The sequence below is a fragment of the Geotrypetes seraphini genome, chromosome 14 (genome assembly GCF_902459505.1).
Source record: "Geotrypetes seraphini chromosome 14, aGeoSer1.1, whole genome shotgun sequence".
Lineage (NCBI taxonomy): Eukaryota > Metazoa > Chordata > Amphibia > Gymnophiona > Dermophiidae > Geotrypetes > Geotrypetes seraphini.
The window spans coordinates 27784184-27801625 of record NC_047097.1 but is presented as its reverse complement, the minus strand read 5'-3'; the positions used below and the strand labels follow the sequence as shown (position 1 = coordinate 27801625).

The window sequence follows — 17442 nt, the reverse complement described above, 5'->3', positions numbered from 1 at the left end:
GATTTAAGATTTTATCAATAAATCAATCCTGACTGTCTGTAAAGAGCTATCCGAAACCTGTAAATAATTTGCCTTCAATAGCATTAGATTGCTTTCCCTGTTGACTGGTATATTTTGTACTCTTTTTTTTTTTTTCCTGTGAGAGAGGAGGTGGTGTAGCAAGGGTGAGTAGCACTTGGGCGGTTGCACCCCTTCTCTATGCCTCTGCTCCTTCCTGACCAGGGCAGGATTAATTCGTCGAGGGCCCCTAGGCACACAAGTACACTGGGATCCCTACCCTGCCCCACCCCACCATGTGCCCAGGCGGAAACAGGAAGCTGCATCAGAGGGAAGCTTTGGGCAAGCTATATTGCTTGCAAAATTACAGTTCCCGTTGCCTTTCTTACCCGCGTTGCTTGCTTGTCTTACTTTCTGTCGAGGGGGGAGGAGGCCGTGTTGCTGATCGGGGGGAGGGGGGGCCGCGTTGCCGATTGATGCTGGAGGGGCCCATCGCTGTTTGGAAAAAACAATGTTGATGCCCTCCTTCATCGGACCCCCCTGACCATTTCAGGCCCTAGGCCTATTGGTTAATCATGCCCTGTTCCTGACTCCCTCTGCCACATGCACGTGCCCTCCTTCCCTTCCCCATCAGACTTTAATTTTCCTGGCATGAGTAGCTTCACAGACTTGCTACCCGCGCCATGTCTGCTGTCCCTCTGATGTTATTTCCCAGGCACGGGACCCAGAAGTGACGTCAGAGAGAGCCGACACTGATGTGGGCAATGGGTGTATGATGCTGCTCATGCCAGGAAAATTAAAGAGGTAGGAGGGGAAGGGGTTCATGGGCACAGCGGAGGTGTTGAGAAGGAGCGGGAGGATGGAGAGGAGGCTGCCGGCGTCCCCAACAAAGATGTCACCCAGGGTGGACACCCCCTCCCTCCCCGCACTACGCCACTGCCCCTGAGTTTGCATTCATGTAATTACCATCTAGATTCTGATGTGAAATTGCTGATTTTGCCTCCTCCATACACATTTGGATTCATATGAAATTTTTTGGTTTCTCACAGGCCACAACACTAAAGTGAACCCGTACCACTTTAAAGAGATCATTTCTATCTGGAAATCCAGAATTGGGAAGAATACTAGTGCCTCTGTTTTGTCTAAGTTTCAGGGGGGCTTGAAGCAGCAAAATGATATACAAACTTTACTGAAGAATGTGGTGGCTGGCCTACAGTCCCTGAAGATCCTAATCAGGGAGAGATCCACAATTCCTGTTGGCTGGAAGGATAAAGAGAGCCAGAACCATCTCTCTGAATTTCTGTTCAACATCTCCATATATTTACAGAATGAAGAACCCCAAGAGAAGGTAGAGACATCCTGGGAGAATTTTCTAAACCAGTTGTTCCCAGTCCAAGCAGAGAAATTTCCCTCGAGCCAAGATGTGAGGCTCCAGGACATTTTGGTATCTCTAAGAGGCAGCCAGAACTGGGACACTATTTTCAGCTTCTTCCAACACATCCTAAAACTCTTCAGCAAGGAGCAAATGGCGGTGCATTTCATGAGACAGAACTGGGAGATCCTTAGCAGTATGGTGGACACACTGCTTCAATTTATCCTCAGCAGGACCCTTGGCCAAGCCAGTACCACACTGCAAGGAGTCCTTTGCTCCTTAATGGGTCACAATAACTGCAGCTTAAACACAGACTGGCTTCAACTGCTGCTGACGCTCTTTGAAGGCACCAACTGGAAGCCAGTTTTTCAACTACAATCTAGAAGGTCTACCCTGTCAGAGGAAAGACTGAAGCCCTTCAATATACTGCCAGTAGTCTTTAAGGATAAACGCCACAATTTTACACACCTGAATTTAGGGCAAAGCCCCACTGACATGCAAAGTCTTTTTCAGATCCTCTACCGATCCAAAGAGAGGGGCCAAGGCATGGCTTCTGTAGGTTCAGTTGGTGGATCAGAAAATAAAGTCTGGAAAGCTTTGGATGAAATCCAGCATAGTTTTCTGAGGCGGGTAGGAAGATCTGTCTATGACAATTTCAACAAGAAGATTTCTCATATGAGAAGCTCATTGCTGAACAAAGTCTCCTCAGTTATTGGCATGCCTTATTCTGACCAAGAAGGGAGATGTTCTGTAGGTAAGCTTGTCTTTATATATAGACCAGCTACAAGGTCAGTTATGCTTTCTTACTGTTCCTAATGATATATCTACATATGAAATCTAGAATGGTGACATGCTTCCTTCAAAATGGTCAAGTCTAAGAGCATCAGTGACCAACCCGAGTCACAAGTATCTGGCAAGATCCCAAAGAGTAAAACAGATTTTATGCTACTTTTCTTAGGAATAAGCAGTGGCAAGTCCATCTTAATAACGGCTTACGGACATTTCTTTTTAGGAAATTATCCAAACCTTTTAAAACCCTGCTAAGCTAACTGTTTTCACCACATTCTCTGGTGATGAATTCTCCAGTTTATTTTAAATGATGATTGTTATTTCTCAGTTTTACAAATTTACAACTACTATCTTTATATTTTGCACAGTATTAGAGAACATGCATCACTGTTTCTGTGGTGTTGCATTGTATGCAAAGTCTGGCTTCTTTATGGTTCAGTTTAACATTTGTCTACATGTTTCTATTTTTAGTTTGTGATTACTTATTCTATACTGAGCGAGGGTGCTTCTGTGTTCTATGTGTATGAGATGCTTTTCTGTTAGCACTGATTATGCAAGATTGATCTGTACTAATCTGGCTTGTTTGATACACCCATTGTAAAACTAATAAGAAAATAAGAATTGCCACTGCTGAGTCAGACCAGTGGTCCATCATGCCCAGCAGTCCGCACACGCGGCAGCCCTCTGGTCAAAGACCAGTACCCTAACTGAGACTAGCCCTCCCTGCACACGTTCATGTTCAGCAGGAACTTGTCTAACTTTGTCTTGAATCCTTGGAGGATGTTTTCCCCTATAACAGCCTCTGGAAGAGCGTTCCAGCTTTCTACCACTCTCTGGGTGAAGAATAACTTCCTTACGTTTGTACGGAATCTATCCCCTTTCAACTTTAGAGAGTGCCCTCTTGTTCTCCCTACCTTGAAGAGGGTGAACAACCTGTCCTTATCTACTAAGTCTATCACCTTCAGTACCTTGAATGTTTCGATCATGTCCCCTCTCAATCTCCTCTGTTCGAGGGAGAAGAGGCCCAGTTTCTCTAATCTTTCACTGTACGGCAGCTCATCCAGCCCCTTAACCATCTTAGTCGCTCTTCTCTGGACCCTTTTGAGTAATACCGTGTCCTTCTTTGTGTACGGCGACCAGTGCTGGATGTAGTACTCCAGGTGAGGGCGTACCATGGCCCGGTACAGCGGCATGATAATCTTCTCTGATCTGTTCGTGATCCCCTTCTTTATCATTCTTAGCATTCTGTTTGCCCTTTTTGCCACCGCCGCACATTGTGTGGACGGCTTCATCGACTTGTCGATCAGAACACCCAAGTCCCTTTCCTGGGAGGTCTCTCCAAGTACTGCCCCGGACATCCTGTATTCGTGCATGAGATTTTTGTTACCGACATGCATCACTTTACACTTATCCATGTTGAACATCATCTGCCATGTCGATGCCCATTCCTCGAGCCTGATTATGTCTCGTTGCAGATCTTCGTAATCCCCCTGCGTCTTTACTACTCTGAATAACTTCATATCGTCCACAAATTTAATCACCTTGCTCGTTGTACCTAAGTCCAGATCGTTTATAAAGATGTTAAAGGTCACGGGTCCAAGCACCGAGCCCTGCGGCACCCCACTGGTGACGCTCTTCCAGTCCGAGTATTGTCCATTTACCCCCACTCTCTGTTTCCTATGCTCCAGCCAGTTTTTAATCCACGTGAGTATTTCACCCTCGATTCCATGGCTTGCAATTTTCCGAAGTAATCGTTCATGCGGAACCTTGTCGAACGCCTTCTGAAAATCGCCCTTGTCTATCTGTCTGTTTACTCCCTCAAAGAAGTGCAGCAAGTTCGTCAAACACAATCTGCCTTTGCTAAAACCGTGCTGACTGGTCCTCATCAGCCCGTGTCTGTCAAGGTAATAAATGATGCTGTCCTTTATCAGTGACTCTACCATCTTTCCCGGTACTGAGGTTCTAATGCTCACTACAGTGTGTACGATACTGCCTTTTTCTAGGTACATTCTTGTTGTACCAGTTGTGGGGGGTATTAAAAATGATCAGCCCTGGGTGTCACATATGCTAGGTATGCCATTGCCACCACACTCCCATAGTGGTCACTGACCCCTCTCCCACCCCACAAAAATGTAAATAAAACAGTACATACCTGTCTCTAGAACAGGAGCACCTAGTATGGGAAAGCCTAGCAGAGCAGCACACAGTAACCTGGTAGGTGGGCTAGTGATCCATAGAGATGAGGACCCAGGCCCATAAACCACTCTAACCAACTACATTTATGACGGACAGTGTGAGCCTACCAGAACCCACCCAAAATCTACTGTACTGCCATATAGGTGCCACCTGCAACCATAAGGGCTATTGGGGTGGTAGACAGGTGGGTTTTGGGTGAGTTTTGAAGGACTCACCCATACATTAAAATGGTTCACAGAAGTGTCCCCTAAGGTGCCTCATTGCCCTGTTGGGATGTTTGCTTGTCCAGTCCATTAAGACGCTGGTCCCTCCCACATCCAAATGGGCTTGATTTGGATGTTTTGAACATGGATGGTTTTGTATTCAAAAATATTCAGAAAAGTTAGACATCCTAAGGGCTGAGATCTATATGCCTGCCAAGACATCCAACTAGGTCATTTTCAGAAAAAAGTTTTGATGTCTAGTGGTTTGAAAAATGGATATTTCCCCGCCCAGACTTTTAGATGTCTTGCGTGAAATGTCCAAAGTTGGACTTAAGACACACTATTGAAAATGCTCCTCCACAACTTTTTTGAGATGCAGTGACCCAAATTGCACACAATATTTAAGATGCAGCCACATCATGGAGTTTTACATAGGCATTATAACATTCTCATCTTTGTTTTCCATGCATCCCTGATAATTCCTAACTTTTACACCTGGCGTTATTCTGCGCAAAAAAAAAATTCAAAATTCTACAAGTTTGTCAAAATGTAAATAATATTTTTTGCTAATTATTATCCATATTCTATTTAAAACATTTAAAATAAAATGGTTTTATTCTACCTTTGTTGTTTGGATGTTTTATTTTTCCATCATATTGGTTCCAGTTTCTTTTTTCTGCCTTTCTGTTGTCTGCTAATTCTTCTATCAAATTCCCATCTCTCCCATTCCCCATCTCATCACTTTCTTAGCCCTCCATTCCCTTTCATATTCATATTTCTACCCTCTGTAAAATCTATCCTTTCATCTGTTTCCTTGTCACCCTCTCCTCCCCCTTAGGGTTCTACCATTCTCAGCATCTTCCTTCCTCCACCCTTATAATTCAGCATCTGTTCTCTCTTCCTTCCCATCCTCGTAGACTGACATCTCCCTATCTCTTCCCTGCTGCACTCTCCCCCATGGTCCAGCATTTCTCCCACTCTCTTCCCTCACTTCCATTTCCAGGCATCTCTCCATCACTCCATTCTGCTCTTGGGTCAATCTCCCTCCAGCTCCTGTGTATTTCTCCATCCCTCTTATCCACCTCCATGTCCAACACCTCTCTCTCTATCCCCCCCATGCACCATTGCTCCCTTCCTCATGTCCATAATGTGCAATTTCGTCTCCGCACACCACGCATGTCTCCCTTTTCTCCCCCGTGCCAGCATCCTTCCTTCCTCACCCCTCCCTTCTCCCATGCCACCAACTTTCCTTCCCCTTACCTCTTCCCTCCCCCTGTACCACCAACTTTCTTTCCACCCCTTTCCTCCCCCTGGGCGAACAATTTTTCTTCCTCTCACCCCTCCCCTCCTCCTGTGCTAGCAACTTTTCTTCCTCTCACCCCTTTCTTCCTCCTATACCAGCAACTTTCCTTCCTCTCCTCCCCAGTATTTTAAGGCATGCTTCTTTGTGTCACAGTATCAGCAGCGACTCTCACATGCTGCCTGCCGCTAACCCAGAAACCTCCCCTCTGCCATGGAGAAACTTCCGGATTAGCGGCAGGCAATGTATGGGAATTGCTACTAATACCGCGACCTGAAGATGCTGACATGGTCGAGATTCTGCACGAGAAAAGGGAATTCTGCGCAACTGTGCAATTCTGCAGAAATTCTGCTTTGTGCAGTTGTGTAGAATTCCACCGGGAGTATAACATTCTATTTGCTTTCTTAGCTGCCGCCGCACATTGAGCTGAGAGTTTCAACGGATCCTCAACAATCCAATCCAATCCTTGGTTTTATATACCAATTCATCCCTAGAACAGGGCTCGACTCGGTTTACAGCAGGGGTCTCAAAGTCCCTCCTTGAGGGCAGCAATCCAGTCGGGTTTTCAGGATTTCCCCAATGAATATGCATGAGATCTATGTGCATGCACTGTTTTCAATGCACATTCATTGGGGAAATCCTGAAAACCCGACTGGATTCCGTCCCTCGAGGACTGGTGTTGCCCACCCTTGATCTAGAGCAGGGGTCTCCAAAGTCCAATCCAGTCGGGTTTTCAGGATTTCCCCAATGAATATACATGAGATCTATGTGCATGCACTGCTTTCAATGCAGATTCATTGGGGAAATCCTGAAAACCCGACTGGATTGCGGCCCTCGAGGAGGGACTTTGAGATTCCTGGTTTACAGCAATAATGATAGGACATGGAAAGAGTATTAAGTTACAAGCTTCATCGTTTGTAATCACTAATTTAAAATAGAAGAATCAGTTAGGAATTTCTGAAACAGATAAGTTTTCAAGGCTTTCCAAAAGGTTGAGAGGAAAGAGAGAAGTCTTAACTTCAAGGAAGTTCATTCCATATTTTTGCAAAAGATCGACCTGTATTGCCTCAAACTTTGATTCCTTTAACAGAAAGAAAGGCAAGTTTGTAGTTATAAACTCCCCTGGAATTTGATGGCTTTTGTTTCATGTACGTTAATGTGAATTTGCCTAGTATTTTAATATATGACAAAATATTGTTTTTATTTACCCATTTTAACAGTTTTCTACAATTTTTTTTATATTGTACACTGTTTAGACATTTGTTTTGATAGACAGTATATCAAACTTGAAAGAGACAGCAACCAATGGAGAAAAAAATCCCATACAAGATTTTAAATATTATGCTGGCACGTTTAAATTGGATTCTCCGATAAACCGGAAGCCAATGAAGGGCTTTCAACAGAGGAGTAACATGATCATACAATGACACCTAGATCCTTTTCCTGGCCAGTGACTCCTAACACAGAGCTCAGAATCACGTAGCTATAGCTCGGGTTCCTATTTCCCACATGCATCACTTTGCACTTGCTCACATTAAACGTCATCTGCCATTTTGACGCTCACAAGGTCCTCTTGCAATTTTTCACAATCCTTTTGCGATTTAACAACTTTGAACAACTCTGTGTCATCAGCAAATTGAATCATATCAGTAGACTGAATATGAATTTGTTTAATGAAGTTGATAATCGGATGTCATTCTTCTTTTCTTCTTTTACAGGAAGCCTTCAACAGCTGTTGTTATGGTAAGTTACGCCATAAAAATAAACCCCCCAGTAGCCAGTGTTTCGGTTTGTTGATTCTGAACTTCTATTTTCAGCACATTTCACTCATTAACCCCCTCCTTTACTAACACATAGCATTAGTAAAGGAGGGGGTAAATGAAAAGCATCAGAATTAAGCATATTCCTCAAAATACTCACCTCTTTGCTTATTGTCTCTTATATTTCCTCTTTCCCTATTGTCTGCAATATATTTTATTTTGTACGTTTTCCCCAACCGCTACCGTAGCTTTGTCAAAGAAGCCTTTTGATTGTAACCATGGAAAGGGAGTATATCAAATCCTACCCCTAATTGTGTCATATCTGTTTTATTTTCAATTTAGGGGTATCAAACACGATATTAGATGGAATGTTCAGACGTTGGGTTTCAACTCCAAGAGCTTCTCGTCTTCCTATCCAATAACGAGTTGTCAGAAGACTGGTGATGTTAACATAACCGAAGAGAGGTCACATAGCATTAGCAAGAGGTCAGATGCAGAAACTTGGGAAGACCCTTGGTTCTCAGCTGATGTTTTGGAGGCTGCCTGCAATGACACCATTCCAGGTTTGCCTGGTGTCTCCAACTTTACTGTCTACCTGTACTGTAATCTCTTCAACAGCACAGATTACACTAACTACCCAGCTCCTGACCTCAAAGTTACCTGCTCTGATGCTGCTTGGTACCTCTTATCAGTTGAAGAGGACTCCATCTGGGTACGAGTTTGCAGTGAGTATTTCCCTGCAGAGTTTAATGTTGCTGTATGCCAAAACTCATCATTTATAGGCAATGACAGTCACAACCAGCTGTTAATGGAGGAACTCTGCAAAAATCTTTCTAGCGATACTGAAATGTACAAGGATCCCAAGATCAGTAGCACTTGTCTGGAGTCTCTTGACGATGTACACTTCACTCAGGATAACTTCTGGAGTTGTTTTCTTGAAAACAGAACGTTCTGGATGGAAAGGTTGTGCAGGAATATGGCCGTTAAGAAATTTGTAAATCAAAACAAAACTTGGCTTTCCAAACTGTGTCAACGCTATGAGCTTAACAGCTATATAGTTAATTTAACCATTCTCAGGGCTATCAGCTCGTGCAATTATAAAGCATGGAACTCAAATGCATTTAGCAATAGCAGTCTGCTTGAGCAGTGCCGTGGAATAGATAAGAATATGGTATGCAACAATAGTTCTTTCTATAAGACCCTGGTGCATTCCCAGCCATGGATAGTGGACTACTGCTCAGATACTTCCAAAGATGAGAAATGCATCCTTCAAAGATTTGTAGACATGCTTCCAGTTTCGGCCAACTTTGATTCATCCCAACTCTGCAAAAGTCCCATCTCGTACCTCATGGGTGTGGCCTCCCAGATCGCTCAGTGTGACGACGAGTCCCCCAGGTGGTTGTTGAACGTGAGCTACCTTTTGAAGCTGATGGACTCCATCCTTACCTTTTCCAGTTTGGATGCTGTAGGAGAAGAGGCCAGGGAGCAGCTAGCTGAGGCTATGCTGCTTTCCAGTCTTTTAGACAATGCTTCCTTTTGGGCTTCCTTTGAGGTGAATTCATCACAGAGTATCCTTCAGACTGTGGGTTGGTACTTGGGGCAGGAACACAATCATTCCAAGAAGAAGGACCTGCTCAGCTGTTTTAGTGTGAGTTCTCTTATGCATTTCTTACATTTATAACCTGCTAATCCACAGACCATGCCCCTAGCAGCTTTCGTAAAATGAATATGCAGGATGCAGGTTCAATTATGTGTGCAATGCAAATAAAACAATGCAACGAAACATTTAAAAAAGAATAGAAAATGCAAATGTATCCTTCAGGCACTTTGTAGGCACGATCCAGAGTTACTTACCCCCAGACTCTATATATGGTGCCCAAATTTGGGCATGCTAGATGCCAGTGCAACTTAATTGGCTTATGAGCTGTTAACCATCAATAATGGATGCTAATAACCAAATACTGATGATCATCGGTAGCAGTTAAGACTTACACATCCTTAATCTGGCTCAGCATTCGGGATATCTAACTTTTGCTGTGTATGTGTGTGTATGATATCTATCTCTTTATATCTATCTATATACACACACAAAAATGAGTACAGTTTATAAGGAAAATTGACTATTTGAAAATTGTCCTGCTTACTTGCCGGTAAATTCAAGTGTAAATCAAAAAGTAAAGGCAAAATATATTTAACGGCTTTAACAGAAGTAACTGTGAGCAATGAAACATATCACTTTTCCATATAGTCCCCATGCAAGACGACGCATTTGTTGTATCGTTCAACTAGCTTCTGCATTTCTGCAGAGATAAAGTTTTTTGGCTGCTCCCGAAGCCAGGTGAGCACCGCTTCCTTTACTTCATCATGCTTTGTCTTTTGCTCTCCGGGTCAGTGATGCAGCCATGTCTCGTCACTGGTGATAATTCTATCCAGAATACTCAGATCTTCTTCACACCGTTTCAGGAACTGGGTTGCAACCTCCACATGCTGTTCCTTGTGCAGATCAGTAAGCTGTTTGGGAACCCATCGTGCACAAACTTTCCTGTATCCCAAGGCATCATGCCTTATGGCAAATGCAGATCCATAGCTGATATCCAAATTTGCAGCCAATTGAGACACCGTTATCCGCTGGTTTTCTCTATCAACGTGCTCTTGTGTGCGCGATGTTGATGGGCAACCAGAACAACCTTTATTGGTTGCACCTGTTCGTCCCACTTTAAACCTTTTAATCCACTCATAAATCTTTTGTGATTCATGGTGCTATGTTCACACTGAGTCAATATCAGATGATGAATTTTCCAAAGAAAGAGCACTACTGCACGTTGTTCTTCGATGGTGCAATCTTGCAATGGAGCATCCATGTTTCTGACCTCGTGGCTGCCACATGATCAAAGGCTGAGCAATGCACTTGGCATGGATGAACTATTCAACAGGCAATGTATGAGGAGTGCATATGTTCTATTTTGCTAGCTCTGTTCCGGTTATCACATAATTTAACAATTGCCTTTAATTTTTGATTCACCCTTTTATTTGTATTGATTTGTTTTGCTATTAGGATCTATTGTTTTACCTTGATTAAGCTGCTGTCCTAGGCAGCCACCTCTTCTTGCCTTATGATCGGGCCAGCTCAAGCCAGGCTAATAGGCTAAGTGACCTAACAATTCCCCCCCTAATCCCTCCAATGATAGCCCCTCCATCCCCCCTCCTACTGTCATTAGGCTCCCTCCTCCTGCTCTAAAGCCTGGTGGTCTAGTAGACTGGGCCGGCTTCCCCAGCTCTAAGTGCCGCAGGGCCATGTGTCCTTGTTTTTTTGCAGGAAGAAATATGGTAACCCTACCCGCAAACAGGAAATTGTGTCAGAGAGAAGGCTTGGGCTAGTATGAGCAGGGGGAATGTGTTGCTGATTGCTGCCAGCGAAGAACTAAAGGATTTAATGGTACTGAAGAGGGGTGTCAGGAAAGTGGCATTAAGTGACCCCCCTCCCCCCAATGCTGGGATTCTTCAGCTGGCGGGGTTTGGGGATTTTTGCGCGACACATCGCTGTGACCACCCAGACCCATCTGTGGCTATGCCACTGTCCTGTCTGACTTAATAAAGGGAGTGTTAACTCCTCACAGCTGTTCAAAAAATGCACTAGGTTAGTTTGATAGAAAGGTGTTGCATTTTATGTTTTATTTTTGTTTGCTAATATTTAATTCCATGCGACCACACTACTTAATTGAAGCTATATGCACAGATGACTCTGCCTCTCTCTTTTGCAGCCGGTGCTGTGGGGTCTGGTCCAGGATGAAGAGAATGCCACAGATCTGGAAGTTCTTCTCCAGGTACCACTGACTGGCCATCCGCACCATGGAATATGTTTACCAAAAGTGTGTTAGTCACTTGCAGCCGGATTTCATGTCTGATAACAGCTGCTATGTGGTAAAAACTGTAAAAGTCCATGTTAAGTGACCAATGCAGAAGGGAGGGGGCAGAATTTGCGTGGAATCTGGGTGGAGATTGAGCATGCCCAGCAATGACATATACTGCATACCCAGAGCTTTTTTTGAGGGGGTACTTAGGGGTACTGGCACCTTTTCCATTGCTTGATACAAATGACCCATATTCCTCAAGTATTAACAAAAGAGCTCAGTACTGCCTTTTCATGGGTTCTGTGGCTGGTAGGGTTACCAGATTTTACTTTTAGGATAACTCTTTTATCAACAATCTCAGGCTCAAATACTTAAACCTAACCAGATCTATATATAGGTCACAACTGCTCCCTTTCACTTTTAGACCTAGCTTTATTTGTAAAACATTTTCAAGTACCCTCCTGATGTTTCAAGTTTTTCAAGTTTTATTAAGGTTTTGATTTGAACGCAATATCAAATAATTCAATGCGTTTAACAATAGAAATTTTTGGGGGGACAAATAACCATTTAAACAATAAAAACATACAATCTTATCTATAATTATTTGAAGATACATAAGGAATACAAGGATAAAAATAACCAAAAAGAAAAAAACATTTAGGGAAGAACAACATTAGGAGGGATATTAAAAGGTTTTTCCTTAAATGTTCTTCTACTTTCTTTAACAATTGTAGTTCACTCCTCTTTCCCTATGTATCACTAATTAATTGTGTACATCGATTGTATGTTTACCTGTATAAATTGTTTTATTTTGTCCCCCCCCCAAAAAAACCCAACCTTTTATTGTTATACGCACTGAAAATATTTGATATTGCGTTTATATCAAAATTTTAATAAAGTTGAAACTCATCTGAGAGGAATTCCATCCCATTTATCATCTTGGTCGCTCTTCTTTGAACCTTTCCCAGTTCCACTATATCTTTTTTGAGCTAAGGTGACCAGAATTGGACGCAATACTCAAGATGAGGTGGCACCATGGAGCTATACAGAGGCATCATAATATTCTTAGTCTAGGCACAACTTTGGGTGTGCACCCAAACTGCAATTGCAATTTAATTAAATAATGAGTCAATTAGCACCAGCAGTCAATTACTGCTGCTAATTGACAACAATTTGAATTACGGCATGCATCTTTCTAGTCAATAGTCTATAAAAATGCAGGTGTAGATTCTTAAGCATGGATCTGAAAGGGGTTATGGCTATGGGAGGAGCATGGGTGGGTTAGAGATGTTCCTAGAATTTGTACACAGGGCTATAGAATATGGCAGATTTGCGCTAGAGAATGACATGGGGACAAATTTCCCCCGTCCCCACGGGAACTCATTTTCCATCCCATCCCAGCAAGTTCTTTCCCTGTCCCTGCCCCATCCCTGCAAGCTCCGTCCTCATCTGCGCAAGCCTCAAAGATTTTAAAATCATAAGTGTTCGAGACTTGTGCGGTTAAGGCAGAGCTTACAGGAATGGGCCAGGGACAGGGACAAAACTCATGGGGACAGGACATTCTCCAATCCGTGCCTAATTCAGGTGCAAAGATTTACACCAGGTTTCCCTTGGTGTAAATCCTCACACCCATAATTCAGCATGGATCCTGATGCTAAACGTTATTCTATAAATAACTCTATCTATTTATTTTTTTTAATTTACTGAATTTAGCCCTTTATACCCTTGTGGTGATATTGTAGGGAAGGAATAAGGAGTAGTTGGGATCATCGAGAAGAAAATGTAACATAAGGCTTATTTATTAAAGTGCAGAAAGATTTTGCAGTTACTGCATGTTAATGGATACACAGTATATTGAATGTAGTGTATCAGTTTTTAATAAATAAATATCAGTGCATGCTAACTGCGTTACAGAAAAAAAAAGTAATGGAGTAGAGGCTTAGGGGTTAGTGCAGCGGCCTGAGAACCTGGCAAACTGGGTTCAATTCAACTGCAGCTCCTTGTGACTCTGGACAACCCTCCATTGCCCCAGGTATATTAGACAGAGTGTGAGCCCACCAGGAGAAACAGGGAAAAATGCTTGAGTACCTGAATAAATTCATGTAAACCATTCTGAACTCCCCTGGGAGAACGGTATAGAAAACGGAATGAATAAATAAGTGGTATATCAAGTCTCATCCCCTTTCCTTTTCCCTTAGCTACACCTATCGAGGTGGAAATGCACTACATTATCTATTGTATTAACAAGTTTCAAGTTTGTTTAATTTTTAATATACCGTCTATCAGAAACGTCTAAACAGTTTACAATAAAATTGGATATAGAAAGAATAAAAACAATAGCAGTTACAGGGAAGGTAATAAACAACCAACACGAAACAGGAAGGATAGAGGTAAAGAAATACAATATAATAAAAGAAAAGTAGGGATAAGAGGAGAACACAAATGGGAGGGGGGAATGTTTACATTTTTCCTTTCTCAACTGATTTTTCTTGCATCTTTAAACCTCTGTGTTTACTGTACAGTGTGATTACATAAGAACATAAGAAATGCTGCTGCTGGGTCAGACCAGTGATCCATCATGCCCAGCAGTCCGCTCCCGTGGCGGCCCTCAGGTCAGTGCCCTGACTCTAGCCTTACCTGCGTACGTTCCAGTTCAGTAGGAACTTGTCTAACTTTGTCTTGAATCCCTGGAGGGTGTTTTCCCCTATGACAGACTCCGGAAGATTGTTCCAGTTTTCTACCACTCTCTGGGTGAAGAAGAACTTCCTTACGTTCGTACGGAATCTATCCCCTTTCAACTTTATAGAGTGCCCTCTCGTTCTTCCTACCTTGGAGAGGGTGAACAACCTGTCCTTATCTACTAAGTCTATCCCCTTCAGTACCTTGAATGTTTCGATCATGTCCCCTCTCAATCTCCTCTGCTCAAGGGAGAAGAGGTCCAGTTTCTTTAATCTTTCGCTATACGGCAACTCCTCCAGCCCCTTAACCATCTTAGTTGCTCTTCTCTGGACCCTCTCAAGTAGTACCGTGTCCTTCTTCGTGTACGGCAACCAGTGCTGGACGCAGTACTCCAAGTGAGGGCATACCATGGCCCGGTACAGCGGCATGATAACCTTCTCCAATCTGTTCGTGATCCCCTTCTTTATTATTCCTAGCATTCTGCTTGCCCTTTTCGCCGCCGCCACACATTGTGTGGATGGCTTCATCGACTTATCGATCAGAACTCCCAAGTCTCTTTCCTGGGAGGTCTCTCCAAGTACCACCCCAGAAATCCTGTATTTGTGCATGAGATTTTTGTTACCGACATGCTTCACCTTACACTTATCCACGTTGAACCTCATTTGCCATGTCGATGCCCATTCCTCGAGCCTGATTATGTCAATCTCCACCCATTTCTATGCCTCCCTCCGCAATAACTGTTAGTGCTTGCCTACTGCCATGTTACCAGCTAATGTTAGATGCCATCGACTCGTGTTCGAGTCCTAGCAACTTGATGAAGTAGATTGCCGGGCCTTTCTTCTGCGCAGTATAAATTCAATGTTATTGCCGTTCTCGCATCAAACACGATCGTCCGCCTCCAACACTGCCCGTTTGTTGCCGCCCAGGTGGGTGGCACATCGTTAGTCAGACATCTCCACTGAAACCTGTTTGCCTTGGGAAGCCCTGCTGGTAGTGAAGCTACCGAGGATTTAGCTTTCAGCTTCTCAGATGTTCGCAGGCCCCAGTGGCATGGCACATCCATGTACCATGACCAGCTAATAAAGCCTAGTAAATAGGTTCCACAGTAAATAAGCAGTAGATAAACATCTGACCCATCCAGTCTGCTCACTTTGCTAAAGATATAGCCCAGCTGCAAGTGATTGTTTGCAGTATGTTATGTTATCTCAATGTCTCGCAAACCTCTGTGGAGGGCATCCAAAACTGCACGGACGTCAACATGATGATGTCATCACATTGATGTCCATGCATGTGCCAAAAGCCCTCCAGACAGGGCCCTGAGCTGCACGTGGGGGGTGCTTCACGAGGAGAGGCACCAGCGAGGAGAAGCGCCGGCTCACTGCCTACAGAACTGCCTACAGAACTGGCACCTCCTCTCGCCACGGCACACAGTTTGCGACACACTGCGTTCTCTCTTTGCTGTCTTCACAGGAGTACCTGCACATGCCTCCAGAGGACTTCCAGAAGCTTTTGATGTCCGCTGAGAATGACGCAGTGAAACAGTTCCTTTCACTGATGCATCGTACCTGGCACCGTCTCAAGGTGCGTTGTTCAACGTATGGATGGAGACCAGATGAGCCCGAGGGGAAGAGTAGAATCTACCTTACATTTTATGCTAAACTCACTTACCCGGGATCTTCTTCATCATCCCCCCCAATAACATACCTTTCTCAAGCTGTCCATCACTATCCATTTCTTGACCTCTTCCGCTGCTGTTATTTTTCATTAATTGTTGCCTTCTATTCTTCAGTGAGCAAACCATGAGAGCATTATACACTGACTCTGAATAGCCTTATAATTACTCCTCTATAGTTGTCACTCCTCCTTTCTTCAGTGATTTTCTTCTTTTTTGTAAAAATATTCTTTCATTTTCTTGTTCTCCATTCATTCTTTCTTCTTTCCTTTTACCGAAACTTCCAGCTCTCTTTTCTCAGGCTTAATTTTCTTCTGTCCTTCATCCTGTCTATTTCACTATTCTCAATGACTTTTTCCTCCTAGTATTTCTCCTATCTTGTTTCTCTTCCAGACCAGTCCTTTGTGTTCTTTCTCTTCGCTTTTCTTTCTATTTGGCTTAGCCTTCCTTGTTTCCATCTCACTTTATTTTCTCTGTGGAGCTCCGATACTGCTCTGTGTCTGGATGAAATGGACTGTCCATATGTGTCTTTATCAATGCTCCCTATGGTCTATTCCTCTATGTCAGGGATAGGCAATTCTGGTCCTCGAGAGCCACAGGTGGGTCAGGTTTTCAGGATATTTGCATGCACTGCCTCCTTGAGATGCAAATCTATCTCATGCATATTTATTGTAGATATCCTGAAAACCCTACCCGCCTGTGGCTCTCGAGGACTGGAACTGCCTACCCCTGCTCTATGCTATTTGTTGTTTCTGTTCCACTACCCCACAAATTTCCCTGTCCTCTTCAACTGCCCCACACTCAAAAGCTATCCCTTATAACTGCTACATACTCCACCATACATACTGCTTCCACATCTCCTGCAATTGCCCCACCATTACCAAACTGCCTCAGCCCCTTAAAACTAACCCTGCACACTGCTCTGCTTCAAAAACTACTCCCCTCCAACTGCCCCAAAACTCTGTAAATATCCCACTCCCAAAATCTAGCCTTCTGCAACTACCTCACCACCCTGTAAAATGCCTTCATCCCCATTATCCTGTAAACTATCCCACTCCCAAAAACTACCTACAACTGCCCCAACACTAGGGTTACCATTTTTTGGGCCGCAAAAATCTGGACACATGCCCTGCCCTGTTCTGCATCCGGCCCCACCCCATTCTGTGCGGCCCTTCCTTTGGCTTCGCCCAATTCCATCCAGACCCTCACAGTTCATCCTCCAGATCCGCCCCCCCACAAACCTCCTCTCTTCTTCCCTGACAAGCCCTGGCCGCGTCTGGAGGATGTGCGGATGTGTTGTCTTGTATCGGCTAGTGTCAAAAAGACCTCTGAAGAGGGAATTTGCAGAAACATGCAACATATATTGATGTCATAGATTAATTTATACTCTGGGATATTTTTGGGTGTTTGTTGTGTGCATGAAGGGCCTCTTTTACAAATTCGCGGTAACAAGACCTGGTGCAGCAAATGCAACGCAGCCCAGGAATTGAATGGGCTGCATCGCATTTGCTGCACGGGAGTCACTTCTGTGGCTTTTAGCTCTTTTAATGGTTGGTTATCATTTTAATTATCTTTGTTGCCTGTTTATCTCATTTATCCTTATTGTTGGTCTGATAATCTGTT

General features: G+C 43.6%; 1 protein-coding gene across 1 annotated transcript in view; it reads left to right on the top strand.

The window, feature by feature from the left end:
* Nucleotides 1-17442, top strand: part of STRC (stereocilin) — a 109968-nt gene that overhangs the window by 738 nt on the left and 91788 nt on the right. The window contains exons 2-6 of the mRNA XM_033920781.1: nucleotides 1047-2123; nucleotides 7576-7600; nucleotides 7960-9265; nucleotides 11379-11441; nucleotides 15618-15728. Of these exons, the coding sequence (XP_033776672.1) occupies nucleotides 1047-2123; nucleotides 7576-7600; nucleotides 7960-9265; nucleotides 11379-11441; nucleotides 15618-15728 (2582 nt within the window). The remainder of the gene's footprint in view (nucleotides 1-1046; nucleotides 2124-7575; nucleotides 7601-7959; nucleotides 9266-11378; nucleotides 11442-15617; nucleotides 15729-17442) is intronic.